General features: G+C 41.3%; 1 protein-coding gene across 1 annotated transcript in view; it reads right to left on the bottom strand.

The window, feature by feature from the left end:
- The window catches only part of LOC311226689 (actin-binding protein WASF3-like), a gene marked incomplete at both ends in the record, with an annotated part of 169,891 nt that overhangs the window by 27,055 nt on the left and 119,683 nt on the right, over positions 1-23,153 (bottom strand). The window contains 2 exons of the mRNA XM_084312103.1: positions 12,935-13,240; positions 16,150-16,283. Of these exons, the coding sequence (XP_084168229.1) occupies positions 12,935-13,240; positions 16,150-16,283 (440 nt within the window). The remainder of the gene's footprint in view (positions 1-12,934; positions 13,241-16,149; positions 16,284-23,153) is intronic.

Here is a 23,153-nt window from a genome sequence, read left to right on the forward strand (position 1 = left end):
TAAGATGTTCCTTAATATGAACTGTCTCTGTATTTTTTTTGTATTTTATTTTTTTTATTCTTTTTTAAAACAAACATATAAACAAACATGACAACACACGATAAGATATACAAGCATTAATTGTCAGGGCACATCCAATGAGATCACATTTTGGTTAGTTGTTTTATATAAGATATACCCATAATACCTGTTATCTAAAAAAAAAAAACCTACATACATATGCTCAGCTCGAACCCCCCCCTCCCGGACCCCACCTTGAGAAGTACCTCCACTATCCCTCGCACCTAACCAGACACTACCATTATAAGCTAGCTTTTATTCTCTCCACCACTTCTAACCACATTGACATTTTGGATTCATTGAGACCCAGAATTCTTGCTGTAGATATTTCATGGTAAATTACATCGAGATATGTAAGAAACCAAACTTTACGAACTGTCTCTGTATTTTAAATCAATAAATACAAATACAAAATGTATGGTGAAATAGTCCTCATCCTTGATTAAGATTAACATTAGATTAACACGTAGTCTAGGCAATCCAGATTAAAAGTATAACCACACCTCTATGACAAAAACACACAGGGAACAATACACATTTAAAATGTTTATTTCACAAACACCTCCAAAGAAAATATGTTGGATATTTCCATGCTATTATGTTAAGCTATAAAATACACTTGAATCAAGAAGATTATATGAAAAAATATGATTTTAAAACCCAACATTAGATTACTGTAACTGAAATGTGTTCTCATTTGAAAATAACTCTGCATGTCCATTAAAGGCACATTATTGGTTTAAGCCGGTGTGTTTAGTTCAGCGCAGCTTTAGGACCTGGGGACTATACTACGTTAATGAAAGAGAACTAGCTAGTTACTTAGGGGAGCTAATGTGTGAATACAGTAGTAGTTAACTTGCCATACAAAGTGAGTGTTGGTGTTAGCCGGCGGATTGTTGTTGTTTTTATTATAACCCAGTGGTAACTTTCTGTTGAGAGTAATTGTCCAGACGGTCAATAAAGTGCCTGAAGAGAAGTCGAACTGCCTCATTCTTCATCGCCACAGTATGTTTTCAACAATGGGATTGGGAATGAGTATTTTAAACGTCATTGTTTATCATTGGCAACTATTTATTTTATCTTTTTACTTTCAAATACAGTTAAACTAACTTACTCTAACCTAAAGGATACATTGAAAAAGAAATAGGGACAGTGCAGATCGAGAAACATCAAAATGTTAGCTCTATTACAAGAGATACAAGATACAAGAGTTTTTATTTGTCACGGCATACAGGTATACAGTGAAATGCGGGGGGTCTCGCCCGCAACGATGTGCATAATACAAGTAATAATAATAGAAGTAATAATAATAAAAGTCCAACCAATAGAGCGACAATAGACAATAGTGCAATAAACAAGTAAACAAAGTAGGCATATCGGTATCTGTACATGAGCTATTTACAGAGCATGGTACGACATGCTAGGTCCTGTGGTAGTGCAGTACACTGTTAGCTACGGATGAGGCATTGGGTCTTTATGTACACTGCTATACAATGCTATATTATACGATCTCAAGCTATACTATTCTTAAAGTGATCTTTCCTTCTGTAAAGTGTCCATAGTGTGAGCGTGTGCAACATGAGTGTGTGTGTGCTCATGTTAAAGTGGCTGCTAGTGTGTGAGCGTGTACAGTGTGTGTGTTGTGTGTGTGCTCATGTGTGCTTGTGCGTGGAGAGTTCAGTGTTCAAGGCTCTGATGGCCTGGGGGAAGAAGCTGAGCCTAAGTCTCTCTGTCCTCGTTACTGGTGCTCGCAGGCGTTTGCCTGACCGCAGCAGCATGAACAGGCTGTTGTTGGGGTGGTGAGGGTCTTTCATTATCCTGCAGGCTCTGGATTTGCACCTCTTGTTGTATATTAGTTAGTTAGTTAAATCTATTAGCCCATCGGTCCCTTGCAAAAAAAAAAGTACTAATGGCCAATGTTCCCCCTAAGCTGCGCCCGTGCGCGCGGGCGCACATGGCAAAACGCTCCTGCGCACATCTGAAATCTGTTGCGCACAGAAACATTTGTGTAAAATATGCATGTGTTAAATTGACTGGCGCGTTGCACCGAATACTACGGTAACCTGTTGCGTGTGACGTTACCAAGAGAAGCCTCGCTTTCAGTGCTTTGTGGGCGTCGCTACTGCGCGCTCACACAGACACACACAACAGATGAGGAAGTGGACAGATCGGACCAGCATCGCTGGCTCCTCACAATGCAAAACGCGAAAATGTACATTACAGATTAACTGCAGAGAAAATTCCCAATTTATCGTCCCGGTCGAGACTAATTGGAAGCGGAGTGCAACGAGTGCAAAGCTTGACCATATGTTTCTGTGTCTAATAAAGGTGCTGGCGATCTCAAAGCTCACATGGACACAGCAAAACATTACAAACAAAGCAGTGCGAGGCGAGAGTTTGATGGCAAAGTTGACCGAATTGATTGCAGCTATAGGAAAATAATTGAAAACTATTTTGATGCCTCAAAATGATCTTTTGGTTTGATAAGATGCTTATGATACAATCATTCTAAGGATTATGTGTGTAATAAATTAGTTTAGTACACTAATTGCAACAAATCTGAAACTGCATAGTGCACTTTTAAATTAGTATCTTTGTGAGATTACTGTTTTATAATATACATTACATTGAAAAGATACAAAGATATATTTTTTAAAGCTGGATTTTCTAATACAGAAGAGGTATTATTTAGAACATTACTTCATATTTTTCTTGTTATTTATTTTGTCCAGTAAGACTTGAAATATATATTATTTTGTCATAGGTTGATTGTTATTTTCTTGAGATTTGTCAGATAGATTACTTTAGGCATAATACAGCATGTTGAGTAACTTTGGTTATAGAGAGATATTATTTTGTTATATAAAATAATATAAACAATAATTTTATATCCATACAGAGGAGGCATACTTTAAATATATTATAATGATAAGGCATCTTTGAGTAAACTTTGAGTATCATTAAGTATCTTGAGGCTGAAGGCAGTGTCCTCTTTAAAAAAAATCACAATATGGTCACCCTTGAAGTCGCATTATAATTCACTTAATAAAATAATGACGAGTCAGCCTCCTAAAAAGACAAAAGTTAGTGACACGACTCACACCGCCGCCGCCAAAGTAAGGACTTTGCTCTGTATCGTCAATCAATGGTTGAATAAATATTTGATTAAGGAATATAATATGCCTTTTTGTATTATTTCTCATGTATCAGCAAAATTTGTATATTTTTATGTTAGACATTGAGGGAAATTAAGATTCTCAGATTTTTCACAAACTGCCGCTTATCAACTAACCGGTTAATCGGCAGGTGGCGTATGTTGCTCAGTAGTTGCTGATGTCTGCTCAGGAGGTTTGAGTGTTTGCTCAGACCGAAAATAAATTAGAGGGAACATTGCTAATGGCCATATAATGTATAAAATAAGAAGGGTTTAACTATTTGGCAACACCCCTAGACTGTGGTCATCATGGCACCATCTCCATCATCATGGTATCCACTAACAGAGCACTCAGACACCTATATATCTTCTTGCTATGTTTTCTCATAGCAAGGGCAGCCAATAGGGCACGTCCTCTCATGTGAAGGGCAGCCAATAGGGCACATCCTCTCATGTGAAGGGCAGCCAATAGGGCACGTCCTCTCATGTGAAGGGCAGCCAATAGGGCACGTCCTCTCATGTGAAGGGCAGCCAATAGGGCACGTCCTCTCATGTGAAGGGCAGCCAATAGGGCACGTCCTCTCATCGTCACCACTCACATGTTTTAACCCGTGGGGGCACATGGTCAAGTTTAGACCACTGGAAGAGCACCAATGGGCACGTCCTCTCGTGTTCGCCACTCAAAAGGGCACTTTAGCGGCACATTCTTTAACCTGAGTCTGCCAGTGCCATCCATACATGTATATCCAAGTGATCCATTTTAAAATACATTTCAAATGATTGTGTCACACTTCCCAGTATCATGCTGGACCAATATGATAAACATCATTACCATACAGTCCAATATGATAAACATCATTACCATACAGTCCAATATGATAAACATCATTACCATACAGTCCAATATGATAAACATCATTACCATACAGACCAATATGATAAACACCATTACCATACAGACCAATATGATAAACATCATTACCATACAGTCCAATATGATAAACACCATTACCATACAGACCAATATGATAAACATCATTACCATACAGTCCAATATGATAAACATCATTACCATACAGACCAATATGATAAACATCATTACCATACAGTCCAATATGATAAACATCATTACCATACAGTCCAATATGATAAACATCATTACCATACAGTCCAATATGATACACATAGATTGGATTATCTGACATGTGATTGTCCAGACTGTACCTAAGCGATATTGTGATATATATCAGGCTTCTCGTGGTGATATTACAGTAAAAACCAGACTGTACTGTATATTGTGATATATATCAGGCTTCTCGTGGTGATATTACAGTAAAAACCAGACTGTACCTATATATTGTGATATATATCAGGCTTCTCGTGGTGATATTACAGTAAAAACCAGACTGTACCTATATATTGTGATATATATCAGGCTTCTCGTGGTGATATTACAGTAAAAACCAGACTGTACCTATATATTGTGATATATATCAGGCTTCTCGTGGTGATATTACAGTATAAACCAGACTGTACCTAAGCGATATTGTGATATATATCAGGCTTCTCGTGGTGATATTACAGTAAAAACCAGACTGTACTGTATATTGTGATATATATCAGGCTTCTCGTGGTGATATTACAGTAAAAACCAGACTGTACCTATATATTGTGATATATATCAGGCTTCTCGTGGTGATATTACAGTAAAAACCAGACTGTACCTATATATTGTGATATATATCAGGCTTCGCGTGGTGATATTACAGTAAAAACCAGACTGTACTATATATTGTGATATATATCAGGCTTCTCGTGGTGATATTACAGTAAAAACCAGACTGTACCTATATATTGTGATATATATCAGGCTTCTCGTGGTGATATTACAGTAAAAACCAGACTGTACCTATATATTGTGATATATATCAGGCTTCTCGTGGTGATATTACAGTAAAAACCAGACTGTACCTATATATTGTGATATATATCAGGCTTCTCGTGGTGATATTACAGTAAAAACCAGACTGTACCTATATATTGTGATATATATCAGGCTTCTCGTGGTGATATTACAGTATAAACCAGACTGTACCTAAGCGATATTGTGATATATATCAGGCTTCTCGTGGTGATATTACAGTAAAAACCAGACTGTACTGTATATTGTGATATATATCAGGCTTCTCGTGGTGATATTACAGTAAAAACCAGACTGTACCTATATATTGTGATATATATCAGGCTTCTCGTGGTGATATTACAGTAAAAACCAGACTGTACCTATATATTGTGATATATATCAGGCTTCGCGTGGTGATATTACAGTAAAAACCAGACTGTACTATATATTGTGATATATATCAGGCTTCTCGTGGTGATATTACAGTAAAAACCAGACTGTACTGTATATTGTGATATATATCAGGCTTCTCGTGGTGATATTACAGTAAAAACCAGACTGTACCTATATATTGTGATATATATCAGGCTTCTCGTGGTGATATTACAGTAAAAACCAGACTGTACCTATATATTGTGATATATATCAGGCTTCTCGTGGTGATATTACAGTAAAAACCAGACTGTACCTATATATTGTGATATATATCAGGCTTCTCGTGGTGATATTACAGTATAAACCAGACTGTACCTAAGCGATATTGTGATATATATCAGGCTTCTCGTGGTGATATTACAGTAAAAACCAGACTGTACTGTATATTGTGATATATATCAGGCTTCTCGTGGTGATATTACAGTAAAAACCAGACTGTACCTATATATTGTGATATATATCAGGCTTCTCGTGGTGATATTACAGTAAAAACCAGACTGTACCTATATATTGTGATATATATCAGGCTTCGCGTGGTGATATTACAGTAAAAACCAGACTGTACTATATATTGTGATATATATCAGGCTTCTCGTGGTGATATTACAGTAAAAACCAGACTGTACCTATATATTGTGATATATATCAGGCTTCTCGTGGTGATATTACAGTAAAAACCAGACTGTACCTATATATTGTGATATATATCAGGCTTCTCGTGGTGATATTACAGTAAAAACCAGACTGTACCTATATATTGTGATATATATCAGGCTTCTCGTGGTGATATTACAGTAAAAACCAGACTGTACCTATATATTGTGATATATATCAGGCTTCTCGTGGTGATATTACAGTATAAACCAGACTGTACCTAAGCGATATTGTGATATATATCAGGCTTCTCGTGGTGATATTACAGTAAAAACCAGACTGTACTGTATATTGTGATATATATCAGGCTTCTCGTGGTGATATTACAGTAAAAACCAGACTGTACCTATATATTGTGATATATATCAGGCTTCTCGTGGTGATATTACAGTAAAAACCAGACTGTACCTATATATTGTGATATATATCAGGCTTCGCGTGGTGATATTACAGTAAAAACCAGACTGTACTATATATTGTGATATATATCAGGCTTCTCGTGGTGATATTACAGTAAAAACCAGACTGTACCTATATATTGTGATATATATCAGGCTTCTCGTGGTGATATTACAGTAAAAACCAGACTGTACCTATATATTGTGATATATATCAGGCTTCTCGTGGTGATATTACAGTAAAAACCAGACTGTACCTATATATTGTGATATATATCAGGCTTCTCGTGGTGATATTACAGTAAAAACCAGACTGTACCTATATATTGTGATATATATCAGGCTTCTCGTGGTGATATTACAGTATAAACCAGACTGTACCTATATATTGTGATATATATCAGGCTTCTCGTGGTGATATTACAGTAAAAACCAGACTGTACCTATATATTGTGATATATATCAGGCTTCTCGTGGTGATATTACAGTAAAAACCAGACTGTACCTATATATTGTGATATATATCAGGCTTCTCGTGGTGATATTACAGTAAAAACCAGACTGTACCTATATATTGTGATATATATCAGGCTTCTCGTGGCGATATTACAGTAAAAACCAGACTGTACCTATATATTGTGATATATATCAGGCTTCTCGTGGTGATATTACAGTAAAAACCAGACTGTACTATATATTGTGATATATATCAGGCTTCTCGTGGTGATATTACAGTAAAAACCAGACTGTACTATATATTGTGATATATATCAGGCTTCTCGTGGTGATATTACAGTAAAAACCAGACTGTACCTATATATTGTGATATATATCAGGCTTCTCGTGGTGATATTACAGTAAAAACCAGACTGTGCCTATATATTGTGATATATATCAGGCTTCTCGTGGTGATATTACAGTAAAAACCAGACTGTACCTATATATTGTGATATATATCAGGCTTCTCGTGGTGATATTACAGTATAAACCAGACTGTACCTAAGCGATATTGTGATATATATCAGGCTTCTCGTGGTGATATTACAGTAAAAACCAGACTGTACTGTATATTGTGATATATATCAGGCTTCTCGTGGTGATATTACAGTAAAAACCAGACTGTACCTATATATTGTGATATATATCAGGCTTCTCATGGTGATATTACAGTAAAAACCAGACTGTACCTATATATTGTGATATATATCAGGCTTCGCGTGGTGATATTACAGTAAAAACCAGACTGTACTATATATTGTGATATATATCAGGCTTCTCGTGGTGATATTACAGTAAAAACCAGACTGTACCTATATATTGTGATATATATCAGGCTTCTCGTGGTGATATTACAGTAAAAACCAGACTGTACCTATATATTGTGATATATATCAGGCTTCTCGTGGTGATATTACAGTAAAAACCAGACTGTACCTATATATTGTGATATATATCAGGCTTCTCGTGGTGATATTACAGTAAAAACCAGACTGTACCTATATATTGTGATATATATCAGGCTTCTCGTGGTGATATTACAGTATAAACCAGACTGTACCTAAGCGATATTGTGATATATATCAGGCTTCTTGTGGTGATATTACAGTAAAAACCAGACTGTACTGTATATTGTGATATATATCAGGCTTCTCGTGGTGATATTACAGTAAAAACCAGACTGTACCTATATATTGTGATATATATCAGGCTTCTCGTGGTGATATTACAGTAAAAACCAGACTGTACCTATATATTGTGATATATATCAGGCTTCGCATGGTGATATTACAGTATACACCAGACTGTACCTAAGCGATATTGTGATATATATCAGGCTTCTCGTGGTGATATTACAGTAAAAACCAGACTGTACTGTATATTGTGATATATATCAGGCTTCTCGTGGTGATATTACAGTAAAAACCAGACTGTACCTATATAATAATAATAATAATTCATTTAATTTATATAGCGCTTCTCAATAACCCGAAGTCGCTGACAGTAGTCGGGAGCAGGGGTACAAACAAAGAGGCGAAAGCAAAGAAACAAAACAAAACAACAAAGAAACAAAAACAAAGGAACATGAGACCATGGGGGGAACGGGGGAGACAGCCTGATGGCACAAAAAAAAAGACTAGAGACATATCGATCAGGTTGGAGGGGAGGGGGGGGTTTAGGGGTGGGGGGGGTTGAAGGCAAGGGAGAACAGGTGGGTTTTGAGGCGAGCTTTGAAGGTGGAGAGTGTAGGGGAGTCTCTGATGGACTGGGGGAGGGAGTTCCAGAGTCGGGGTGCAGTGCGAGAGAAGGCCCGATCTCCGAAGTTTTTGAGCTTGGATGTCGGGACAGTGAGGTATATATTGTGATATATATCAGGCTTCTCGTGGTGATATTACAGTATACACCAGACTGTACCTAAGCGATATTGTGATATATATCAGGCTTCTTGTGGTGATATTACAGTAAAAACCAGACTGTACTGTATATTGTGATATATATCAGGCTTCTCGTGGTGATATTACAGTAAAAACCAGACTGTACCTATATATTGTGATATATATCAGGCTTCTCGTGGTGATATTACAGTAAAAACCAGACTGTACCTATATATTGTGATATATATCAGGCTTCTCGTGGTGATATTACAGTAAAAACCAGACTGTACCTATATATTGTGATATATATCAGGCTTCTCGTGGTGATATTACAGTAAAAACCAGACTGTACCTATATATTGTGATATATATCAGGCTTCTCGTGGTGATATTACAGTAAAAACCAGACTGTACCTATATATTGTGATATATATCAGGCTTCTCGTGGTGATATTACAGTAAAAACCAGACTGTACCTATATATTGTGATATATATCAGGCTTCTCGTGGTGATATTACAGTAAAAACCAGACTGTACCTATATATTGTGATATATATCAGGCTTCTCGTGGTGATATTACAGTATAAACCAGACTGTACCTATATATTGTGATATATATCAGGCTTCTCGTGGTGATATTACAGTAAAAACCAGACTGTACCTATATATTGTGATATATATCAGGCTTCTCGTGGTGATATTACAGTAAAAACCAGACTGTACCTATATATTGTGATATATATCAGGCTTCTCGTGGTGATATTACAGTAAAAACCAGACTGTACCTATATATTGTGATATATATCAGGCTTCTCGTGGTGATATTACAGTAAAAGCCAGACTGTACCTATATATTGTGATATATATCAGGCTTCTCGTGGTGATATTACAGTAAAAACCAGACTGTACTATATATTGTGATATATATCAGGCTTCTCGTGGTGATATTACAGTAAAAACCAGACTGTACTATATATTGTGATATATATCAGGCTTCTCGTGGTGATATTACAGTAAAAACCAGACTGTACCTATATATTGTGATATATATCAGGCTTCTCGTGGTGATATTACAGTATAAACCAGACTGTACCTATATATTGTGATATATATCAGGCTTCTCGTGGTGATATTACAGTAAAAACCAGACTGTACCTATATATTGTGATATATATCAGGCTTCTCGTGGTGATATTACAGTAAAAACCAGACTGTACCTATATATTGTGATATAATAATTATATCAGGCTTCTCGTGGTGATATTACAGTAAAAACCAGACTGTACCTATATATTGTGATATATATCAGGCTTCTCGTGGTGATATTACAGTAAAAACCAGACTGTACCTATATATTGTGATATATATCAGGCTTCTCGTGGTGATATTACAGTAAAAACCAGACTGTACCTATATATTGTGATATATATCAGGCTTCTCGTGGTGATATTACAGTATAAACCAGACTGTACCTAAGCGATATTGTGATATATATCAGGCTTCTTGTGGTGATATTACAGTAAAAACCAGACTGTACTGTATATTGTGATATATATCAGGCTTCTCGTGGTGATATTACAGTAAAAACCAGACTGTACCTATATATTGTGATATATATCAGGCTTCTCGTGGTGATATTACAGTAAAAACCAGACTGTACCTATATATTGTGATATATATCAGGCTTCGCATGGTGATATTACAGTATACACCAGACTGTACCTAAGCGATATTGTGATATATATCAGGCTTCTCGTGGTGATATTACAGTAAAAACCAGACTGTACTGTATATTGTGATATATATCAGGCTTCTCGTGGTGATATTACAGTAAAAACCAGACTGTACCTATATAATAATAATAATAATTCATTTAATTTATATAGCGCTTCTCAATAACCCGAAGTCGCTGACAGTAGTCGGGAGCAGGGGTACAAACAAAGAGGCGAAAGCAAAGAAACAAAACAAAACAACAAAGAAACAAAAACAAAGGAACATGAGACCATGGGGGGAACGGGGGAGACAGCCTGATGGCACAAAAAAAAAGACTAGAGACATATCGATCAGGTTGGAGGGGAGGGGGGGGTTTAGGGGTGGGGGGGGTTGAAGGCAAGGGAGAACAGGTGGGTTTTGAGGCGAGCTTTGAAGGTGGAGAGTGTAGGGGAGTCTCTGATGGACTGGGGGAGGGAGTTCCAGAGTCGGGGTGCAGTGCGAGAGAAGGCCCGATCTCCGAAGTTTTTGAGCTTGGATGTCGGGACAGTGAGGTATATATTGTGATATATATCAGGCTTCTCGTGGTGATATTACAGTATACACCAGACTGTACCTAAGCGATATTGTGATATATATCAGGCTTCTTGTGGTGATATTACAGTAAAAACCAGACTGTACTGTATATTGTGATATATATCAGGCTTCTCGTGGTGATATTACAGTAAAAACCAGACTGTACCTATATATTGTGATATATATCAGGCTTCTCGTGGTGATATTACAGTAAAAACCAGACTGTACCTATATATTGTGATATATATCAGGCTTCTCGTGGTGATATTACAGTAAAAACCAGACTGTACCTATATATTGTGATATATATCAGGCTTCTCGTGGTGATATTACAGTAAAAACCAGACTGTACCTATATATTGTGATATATATCAGGCTTCTCGTGGTGATATTACAGTAAAAACCAGACTGTACCTATATATTGTGATATATATCAGGCTTCTCGTGGTGATATTACAGTAAAAACCAGACTGTACCTATATATTGTGATATATATCAGGCTTCTCGTGGTGATATTACAGTAAAAACCAGACTGTACCTATATATTGTGATATATATCAGGCTTCTCGTGGTGATATTACAGTATAAACCAGACTGTACCTATATATTGTGATATATATCAGGCTTCTCGTGGTGATATTACAGTAAAAACCAGACTGTACCTATATATTGTGATATATATCAGGCTTCTCGTGGTGATATTACAGTAAAAACCAGACTGTACCTATATATTGTGATATATATCAGGCTTCTCGTGGTGATATTACAGTAAAAACCAGACTGTACCTATATATTGTGATATATATCAGGCTTCTCGTGGTGATATTACAGTAAAAGCCAGACTGTACCTATATATTGTGATATATATCAGGCTTCTCGTGGTGATATTACAGTAAAACCAGACTGTACTATATATTGTGATATATATCAGGCTTCTCGTGGTGATATTACAGTAAAAACCAGACTGTACTATATATTGTGATATATATCAGGCTTCTCGTGGTGATATTACAGTAAAAACCAGACTGTACCTATATATTGTGATATATATCAGGCTTCTCGTGGTGATATTACAGTATAAACCAGACTGTACCTATATATTGTGATATATATCAGGCTTCTCGTGGTGATATTACAGTAAAAACCAGACTGTACCTATATATTGTGATATATATCAGGCTTCTCGTGGTGATATTACAGTAAAAACCAGACTGTACCTATATATTGTGATATAATAATTATATCAGGCTTCTCGTGGTGATATTACAGTAAAAACCAGACTGTACCTATATATTGTGATATAATAATTATATCAGGCTTCTCGTGGTGATATTACAGTAAAAACCAGACTGTACCTATATATTGTGATATAATAATTATATCAGGCTTCTCGTGGTGATATTACAGTAAAAACCAGACTGTACCTATATATTGTGATATATTCAGGCTTCTCGTGGTGATATTACAGTAAAAACCAGACTGTACCTATATATTGTGATATATATCAGGCTTCTCGTGGTGATATTACAGTAAAAACCAGACTGTACCTATATATTGTGATATATATCAGGCTTCTCGTGGTGATATTACAGTAAAAACCAGACTGTACCTATATATTGTGATATATATCAGGCTTCTCGTGGTGATATTACAGTAAAAACCAGCGCTTACCCGTGAGCAGCCCGGTACTCCTTGACTGACTGCTGCCTCGGCCCGTTAACCGTAGGATCCGCCCCGGCTGCCCCCGGGCCCCCGGTCCTCCCCAGGGACGCCACGTGTCGGCCCCCGGCCGCGGCGCCTCCGGCCACAGCGCCCACGGGCTGGTTGACCGGCCGGAGCCCCCGGTCCAGGGACTGGGTCTGGGCCGCGGCGGTGAGGTGGTCCCTGGCCTGGTGGTCCACGGCATGCGGCGCGGGGGCGGCGGGCTGGCTGGAGGCGTGGCTGGGGCTGGCTGGGTAAGAGTCAGACGCCACCGACCTGAGGGGAGAGAGAGAGCGGAGGAGGGGAAGAGAGGGAGGGGGAGGGGAGGAGGAGGAGGGGGAGGAGGAGGAGGAGGAGGAGGGGGAGGGGGAGGGGAGGAGGGGGAGGAGGGGAGGGGGAGAGAGGAGGGGGATGGGGAGGGGGAGGGGGAGAGAAGAGGAGGAGGAGGAGGAGAGAGGAGGAGGAGGAGGGGGAGGGGGAGGAGGAGGAGGAGAGAGGAGGGGGAGGAGGAGGAGGAGGAGGAGGAGGAGGAGGAGGAGGAGGAGGAGGGAGAGAGAGGAGGGGGATGGGGAGGGGAGGGGGAGAGAAGAGGAGGAGGAGGAGGAGGAGGAGGGGAGAGAGGAGGGGGATGGGGAGGGGGAGGGGGAGAGAAGAGGAGGAGGAGGGGAGAGAGAGGAGGGGGAGGGGGAGGAGGAGGAGGGAGGAGAGAGGAGGATGAGGAGGGGGAGGGGGAGGAGGAGGAGGAGGAGGGGGATGGGAGGGGGAGGGGGAGAGAAGAGGAGGAGGAGGAGGGGGAGGTGGAGGGGAGGGGGAGGAGGAGGAGGGGGAGGGGGAGGAGAGGTTTGATAGATAGATAGATAGATAGATAGATAGATAGATAGATAGATAGATAGATAGATAGATAGATAGATAGATAGATAGATAGATAGATAGATAGATAGATAGATAGATAGATAGATAGATAGATAGATAGATAGATAGATAGATAGATAGATAGATAGATAGATAGATAGATAGATAGATAGATAGATAGATAGATAGATAGATAGATAGATAGATAGATAGATAGATAGATAGATAGATAGATAGATAGATAGATAGATAGATAGATAGATGATAGGTAGAAGAGAGATAGAGAGATAGATAGATGATAGGTAGAGAGATAGAGAGATAGAGATAGAGAGATAGATAGAGAAGAGATGTTTATGTTTATTTATGATCCCCATTAGCTTTTGCACTTGACAAAAGCTATTCTTCCTGGGGTCCGGCACTTAAAACAATACAACAATATTCAAGACATTACATCATTATCAACATCAATTACATCATTATCAACATCATTAACAATCTCATACTCAGTTAAGGATGACATTGTACAAGATACTTATTAGTATAAAGTGTTAAAATAAAATGATTCAAATCAAATAAATAGTGCTTCCTGAGCAGCACTCACTGCCATCAACATAAATACAATTAACAGTCCATTGGTTTTCACCGCTATGCCATAAGGGTTCAGTGCATGCTCGTTAGTAGATGGTATTTAAATGTTTTCTTGAAAGTGGTTTTGGATTCTATTTCAGCGAAGTAGCTTGGCAATGAGTTCCATTCCATGATAGCTCTGTAAGTCACAGAATATTTTAGTAGATTTGTTTTGGTTTAGGTGCCATTAGATGGCCTGACGTAGCTTGTCTGGTCATATGGTCATGTTCTTCTCTTATGTAAACTATTATAATCATAAAAATACTGTGGTTTTTTGACAACTTGAACATTTCTGAGAAAGTAATGGGACGGGATTGCAGACGTTTCTCAACCGGAAGCCATGATACATTTCTGTGCATAACTCCAATGTTAGTGCGCTTTGAACAGTGGAGAGCTCGTCTTGCAGCCTTATTTTGAGCTATTGAAGTTTCTGTATAATTATGTGTTTTAGCTGCTGATGACCATATGACGGGACAGTACTCAAGATGTGACAAAACCAGAGCGTGGATGACTTCTTTCAAAGTGGTTGGTGTTAAATACTTTGTGCATTTTCTTGTCACAGCTATGCTCCTTCCATATTTGTTACGATACTGTCAATTTGCTTTGTCCACTTTAAACCAGAATCAAGAATCAAGCAACTTAGCCTCTTTTACCTGTTCCACTGGCTGACCAGCCAGAGTCAGGCTTGATTGTGGATCGCTGCTTAATTATGTGCCTGGATCCGAACACCATTGCTTTTGTTTTTGCAATGTTGAGTACCAGTTTGTTATTGTTGACCCAGTCTGTTATGGCTTTAAGCTCTGTTTTAAATAGATTGTTTACTGTAACTCACTACATGTTGATGCTGTACTGTACATTGTCGATATACAGATAGATACATAGATAGATATAGAGATAGATAGATAGATAGATAGATAGATAGATAGATAGATAGATAGATAGATAGATAGATAGATAGATAGATAGATAGATAGATAGATAGATAGATAGATAGATAGATAGATAGATGATAGGTAGATATAGATAGATAGATAGATACATAGATATATAGATAGATAGATAGATAGATAGATAGATAGATAGATAGATAGATAGATAGATAGATAGATAGATAGATAGATAGATAGATAGATAGATAGATAGATAGATAGATAGATGATAGATATAGATCTACACACACATACACACACACACTTATACACGTATTCAACATACATAGGTTATCTCTGCTTTTCTTCCCAGAAGAGGGCAGCAGAGAGCTTGATAATGATATCACAGTATCAGTGGACGGTGTGTTTAATGTGTGTGTGTGTGTGTGTGTGTGTGTGTGTGTGTGTGTGTGTGTGTGTGTGTGTGTGTGTGTGTGTGTGTGTGTGTGTGTGTGTGTGTGTGTGGTGGTGTGCGTGTGCGCGTGTGCGTGTGTGCGTGTGTGTGTGTGTGGTGTGCGTGTGCGTGTGTGTGTGTGTGTGTGTGTGTGTGCACATTCACAAATTAGTGTACAGTAGGTGTTTGTGTTCTTGTTAAGCATGTTTTTATGGGAATGCATGAATGTACATAAGGGAAATGTGTGCATGTGTGAAAAGATAATAACTTTATTAATCCCTGTAGGAACATGGTGTGTGTGTGTGTGTGTGTGTGTGTGTGCGTGCGTGTGTGTGTGCGTGTGTGTGCGTGTGTGTGTGTGTGTGTGTGTGTGTGTGTGTTACCTGTTATCCGGGGACAGGGAGCCCTCGGAGGACATCCCATGGTAGGGCGAGGGGGTGAGCCGGGCGTCGGGGCGGAACTCCTTGTCGTACGCCAGAACGTTCCACTCCTGCCGCCGGTTCCGAGCCTTACGCACCTTTAGAGGCACAACGACACAGAGGCAGGTTCAGAGTTACACCTTACGCACCTTTAGAGGCACAACGACACAGAGGCAGGTTCAGAGTTACACCTTACGCACCTTTAGAGGCACAACGACACAGAGGCAGGTTCAGAGTTACACCTTACGCACATTTAGAGGCACAGCGACACAGAGGCAGGTTCAGAGTTACACCTTACGCACCTTTAGAGGCACAACGACACAGAGGCAGGTTCAGAGTTACACCTTACGCACCTTTAGAGGCACAACGACAGGCAGGTTCAGAGTTACACCTTACACACATTTAGAGGCACAGCGACACAGAGGCAGGTTCAGAGTTACACCTTACGCACCTTTAGAGGCACAACGACACAGAGGCAGGTTCAGAGTTACACCTTACGCACCTTTAGAGGCACAACGACACAGAGGCAGGTTCAGAGTTACACCTTACACACCTTTAGAGGCACAACGACACAGAGGCAGGTTCAGAGTTACACCTTACGCACCTTTAGAGGCACAACGACACAGAGGCAGGTTCAGAGTTACACCTTACACACCTTTAGAGGCACAACGACACAGAGGCAGGTTCAGAGTTACACCTTACGCACCTTTAGAGGCACAACGACACAGAGGCAGGTTCAGAGTTACACCTTACGCACCTTTAGAGGCACAACGACACAGAGGCAGGTTCAGAGTTACAAGTTGCACAACGACACAGAGGCAGGTTCAGAGTTACAAGTTAATAGGGCTGTCCCCGACTAAGGATTTGTATAGTCGACTTGTAGTCGCCAAAATTAGCCGATAGTCGACTATTAGTCGACTATGAAAAAAAGAATATATGAAAAAAAAATTATACTTTTTTTTTTATCATTCCATTTGGGCTGTGGGGGGTGCTTAATGTCTGAAGGAGTCGACTGAAGGCTTCTTGTTCTCTGCAAAAGCATGCAATTGGACCACTGATGGATACATCTTGATATTTGTCTAGTCTAGTGTGTTCATTAGATGGGTGACATCCTCTTTCAGTGCCTCTGTGCCTGTTTTCTTAGGCAGTTAGCCTCTGGTATGTGCACCATTAGCGTTAGCCACGCTTCTAGGCCTCTTTTCTTTTGGAAAGAATTGGTGTGTATATTTTTGCATTCGACTAAGAGGTTGGCAGTCGACTACGGCTCCTTTAGATCGATTAGTTGACTATTCGACTAATAGGGGTCAGCCCTACAAGTTAAATTAATCTTTCCAGCGAGGGTTTGAGTTATGGGGGGGGGGCCAATGGGGGCTTTGCCCCAATAGATAGAGTCTGCCCCCCCCCCCCCCCCCCCCCCATAGTCAACAACACCTTTGGGGTCTCTTTTTGTTGTTGTTCTAAGAAGATGCTGCTACTAAAAATATGCTTCTGTTCAGTGCAATTATTATTATTATTTTTTTTGCCAAGTATTTGTGATTTTATGATAACTGCTGCTGTTGTTAACACATTGATTGCCAAAAACGTAGATCTACGTTTCTGTCACGGTATTTTTTTTATTCTCTATTGCCATTCATAATTCAGCGCATACTGTTCTGAGTGTGTCTGAGCTGGCAGAGGGTCTTATACCGCCCTCTAACGCCTTCCGGCATTATTGCACCCCGTTAAAAACCGGTTGGTTTATTTTCCCTACCGAGCTGCGGCGTGGGAGCGGGTCCTAAACCAGGGGTCTCAAACTCGCGGCCCGCGGGCCAATTGCGGCCCGCTGGATGATATTTTGCAGCCCCCTACTTGACATAGTGTTAGTGCGGCCCGCGCGCAACTTTTTGCTGAGTCGTTGTGCGAGTTGGATGTTTTATTTATTTGATCACATGACAGCAACGTTACGTTAGTGACTTGGTTGAAACGTGATTCCGGAGTGATACCAAGTGGAAGGAAAATATATCCAGTGCGTATGGCAGGCATTCTCGAAAGTCTCCTCTGCAAGCAGTGTTCTGCCTGTCTGTGTCTGTCTGGCTACTCTGGTCCAATCACATTCAGCGTCCCGTCAGCGTCCCCCCCCCCCCCCCCCCCCCCGCCCACAGTCTGCGAATCAGAGCAGAGTAGGGCGGGTTTTCACGGAATGAGTGTTGTCTCTTTCAGCGGGTCCGAGTCAGAGCGAGAGTGACAGCGCATCTACAGGTAGTCTAATCTGCAGGTACTGTAGCTAGTAACCTCGTTCCCAGTTTTACAGTATCTCCGTGAGATAAATGTAGCTAGTAGCCTAGTTTCACCAGCAGGCAGTTAGTAGAAAAATATGGCATGCTCATGCTGAATGGACTGAAAAATATGCGTGCATCCTCCCAGCACCAAACCAATGTGCCTAATATGCCAAGAAACGGTAGCTCTTGTGAAGAGTGGCAATTTGAAACGCCACTACGATACAAAACACAGTTATTTTGATGCAGCCTTTCCTCAAAATTCAGTGCTAAGAACCACACAAATAAATGGAATGAAATCATCATATCAAGCTGCAAGCAGAATTATTGTTAAAGCTATGTCACAACGAGAAAAAGCAACCAAGTCCTTACTCAGTGATGGGTGTTGGCTAAACACAAGAAGCCATTCTCTGACACATACATAATAAAATAATGTATGACTGAAGTGATGGAGACCATGTTTGAAGGCAAACAAAAGCAAATCCTCCTCAGATAGCACAGCAACCAGAATAACTGAAATACTGGCTGTTGATTTGATTAAACAGCTTTGTGATAGAATAAAAAAAAATGCAGTGCATTTTCATAGCTGTGGATGAGTCCACTGACACCACTGAGAATGCTCAGTTGCTGGTGTTTGTGAGGTTTTAGTGAGTTTGTGAGAAGATTGGATCAGTTGTACCTTTTTTTGGAATATTTGATGCGGCCCAGCCTCACCCAGACTCTACCTCCAGCGGCCCCCAGGTAAATTGAGTTTGAGACCCCTGTTCTAAACACTCTGGCAAAACACACGCTTGTAGGGGTGGTTTGGACTACTGACCCCGCCCGCCCGTTGAAGTGCAATGCCCAAAATCATCGGAGACGTGATCGCTGTGGATAACTGGAATGGCGATGAGATTATTGGATTCTTTTTTTTGCATTACTTCAGAGACCAGGTAAGGACACCATATATGAAAGCTTGCGTTGATCTGATATTTATTTCTACAGCTATTGAAGCTATCTGTGTTTTATGTGTATGGCTGTTTGCCGTTGGGTTGCAAGAGGGGGGGGGGGGGTCGGTCTAAATCACATTGCATGCGTGTACGACGAAGGATAATAGTGATGATCTAGCATTGATTTCAGGAAGATCCGATAATCAGGCCAAAAATTACAACGTGTTTATTGAATTACACAAAAACGCTGTTTTCGTGTCTTTTCCCTGGAATACTAGCGTTAACGTTACTACGCTAATGTACGCTAGCCGCAATGCTAACTATTATAATCCCAATCAATTGTGAGACTAAACTCTCCGCTCTTGGTGGTAAATTGTGTTGATGTTGGTTTTGTTTCATCAACAAATGAGGCAGAACACACAGTGAATATATCCTTTTTTGTTTATTGCACTTTTTTTGCACTTTGTTTCTTGCTGCAAATAAATGCTTGTTGCTAATGTTCACGCGAGGTAATTTAAAGATGGCCGGTTTATGTTTTGAGCAGGACGTGTAGTGACGCGTTCAACCCTTCTGATTGGTTGAAAATGGCCTTCATGTTTGAACTACATCGCCACCTATTGCTTTGGCATTGTACTACATGTATATTACATCAGTTTAAACCACCCGTGTCTACAGAGGTTCTTTTTATTTTATTTTTTTTTACCTCTGTGTCAAAAATACCGTGATCGTGTGGACTTGGCCTTAGAGTGTCTGGAGTATGTTTCAGCATTTTGAAGAGGCCCCGGGGGGCCAGGGTGATCTGGGCATCATGGCCTGAACAGAGTTAAGGGCCTCACTGCCTTCAGATACCAGCCGTTACTGAAGCCAGTGGTTTTACATTATACTCTTAAACCTTCTTCTAGAAGGGAGGGGTCTCACTTTCAGTTAACATAAGGTTAACCTTTCACTACCACACTACAGAAGGTTAACCTTTCACTACCACACTACAGAAGGTTAACCCTTTCACTACCACACTACAGAAGGTTAACCCTTCACTACCACACTACAGAAGGTTAACCTTTCACTACCACACTACAGAAGGTTAACCTTTCACTACCACACTACAGAAGGTTAACCTTTCACTACCACACTACAGAAGGTTAACCCTTCACTACCACACTACAGAAGGTTAACCTTTCACTACCACACTACAGAAGGTTAACCTTTCACTACCACACTACAGAAGGTTAACCTTTCACTACCACACTACATAAGGTTAACCTTTCACTACCACACTACAGAAGGTTAACCTTCACTACCACACTACATAAGGTTAACCTTTCACTACCACACTACAGAAGGTTAACCCTTTCACTATCACACTACAGAAGGTTAACCTTTCACTACCACACTACAGAAGGTTAACCCTTTCACTACCACACTACATAAGGTTAACCTTTCACTACCACACTACAGAAGGTTAACCCTTTCACTATCACACTACAGAATGTTAACCTTTCACTACCACACTACAGAAGGTTAACCCTTTCACTACCACACTACAGACGGTTAACCTTTCACTACCACACTACAGAAGGTTAACCCTTCACTACCACACTACAGAAGGTTAACCTTTCACTACCACACTACAGAAGGTTAACCTTTCACTACCACACTACAGAAGGTTAACCTTTCACTACCACACTACAGAAGGTTAAACTTTCACTACCACACTACAGAAGGTTAACCCTTCACTACCACACTACATAAGGTTAACCTTTCACTACCACACTACAGAAGGTTAACCTTTCACTACTACACTACAGAAGGTTAACCTTTCACTACCACACTACAGAAGGTTAACCTTTCACTACCACACTACAGAAGGTTAACCTTCACTACCACACTACATAAGGTTAACCTTTCACTACCACACTACAGAAGGTTAACCCTTTCACTATCACACTACAGAAGGTTAACCTTTCACTACCACACTACAGAAGGTTAACCCTTTCACTACCACACTACAGAAGGTTCTATATCGTACTAGCTTCCGCTCAGTGTCATCTGCACATATCTCACTTCGTGCATATGCACTGAATAAAAACTCACAATGTACCTTTACATACCAACATCCGTCTGGCCACACCCCATCCGCTACCTTCATAAGCAGGTGTGTGGCCCCACACTCGCCTCCTTCTTCACTTTCACCACAAGAGAGTGCCTGTATACCAATCACTTGACAAGGTTATTTAGCTGAAGAAAGTTGAGTTACGTGTTTACATTGTTTCTTGCTTTTTTCTTTCTCTCATACTTTTACAAAGAAAAAAGCTAAGTCATAATGTTTACCTCGGGGGGTTGCGCTAGCAACGTTACCCTTCACCAGCGGTTCTTCATTTCCTCCTCTGCCGTGCGTCTTGGAGCGGGGTTGACGCCACTGTCGTGGACGGCATCTGCGCCCGGTAGGCGTCCGGTGGATAGCTTGCCTCTCCAAGGAGCTGGTGCACCAGCGCCGTCTCCTGTGAGATGGCCTGGTTCCTGCTCTGGTTCCTTTGCCGCCGGAGAGTCGTCCGCTGTTGGCGGCCGGCTCCTCTGGTGGCGGAGGATTTGAGGTGCAAGCTTTTTGCGTCTGCTCGCTCCAGTCGTAAGATGGTGGCTTGCAGAAGCGAACGGCCTGGTTTTGGGGAGTTGCTGGAGCCGGATGAGGATGCGTCTGCTTCTCCGTGGCCGATGGAAACTGAGGACTACATGGTAGAGGCAGATGGGTTCTTGTTCGACGCCCCGGTGGAGACATGTCCGCCTCCCGTTCAGGATACACTGGCAGGGGGTGATATGTCTCCTTGGGGTCCCTCGTACACTGATGTTGGGTTAGAACCTCCGACTCAGCGGCGGGATGCCCTGCTATCAGCGACATCGGAATGTGGCTCTGCGATGTCCAGTAGTCTGCCGCATGTGAGGGACGCAAGCTCGGTGGGGGAAAGTATACAGGGGGAACTGCATGCTTTGTTCCCCGAGCTCATGGCGGCGGCGGCAGTCGCAAACGGCGTGCCGCTGCCGCAGCCACTGCCTGTTCCTGTCCCTGATGATCTCATAGGTCATTTATGGCAACGTCGTCCTGTGAGAGAGACGGGCGTTGTCTGCCCATTTTTCCCCTCGATGGAGGCCTACGTCCGTCAGGGACAGGTGGTCTCCCATATCACGGGCCTCACTCCCGCCTACGTGCGAGTCACGAGGGTGGTGGGTTTGGTAGAACGTATGAAGGAGGGGGTGCCTCGGCTTGATAGGCCGATGGCAGCTCTCCTTTGTCCTGAGGTGGTGTGGGAGCCTTTACGGAAGCCGGTTCCCCACGGGAAATTGGCAAGGCGGTTGGCTTACTGGAGTGACCAGTCATTCATCACCGCGACTCAATCCCTGGCTGCCACGTCTAACATTGCGCAGCTGGCGAGGTTCATGTCCGGGATAAAGACGGGCGGTACGGAGCTGACCGAAGTGCAACGTGATCAGCTCGCCCAGGCGGCCGGAGCCATCCTGCATCTGATCCAGCTGCAGGCCGTCGCCGCTGGGAAAGTACGCGCCCTGGCCACTCTAGCCCAGCGCCACCTTTGGCTGGAGCAGGCGCGTGTGCCGGAGAGGAAGAGGACACCACTTCTGACGGCACCCCTCTCCGATGTTGGGCTCTTCGGGTCGGCGTTGCAGCTGATGACCTCAACTTGCAGGGAAATGCAGGAGGAGCGGTCCGTGCTCCAGCCTCATTTTCCCCCGCCCGATGTCGCCGGTGGAGTCAGACGGAACCGTCACTGCTGGC

This window comes from Notolepis coatsorum (genome assembly GCF_963971535.1).
Source record: "Notolepis coatsorum genome assembly, chromosome: 4".
Classification (NCBI taxonomy): Eukaryota; Metazoa; Chordata; class Actinopteri; order Aulopiformes; family Paralepididae; genus Notolepis; species Notolepis coatsorum.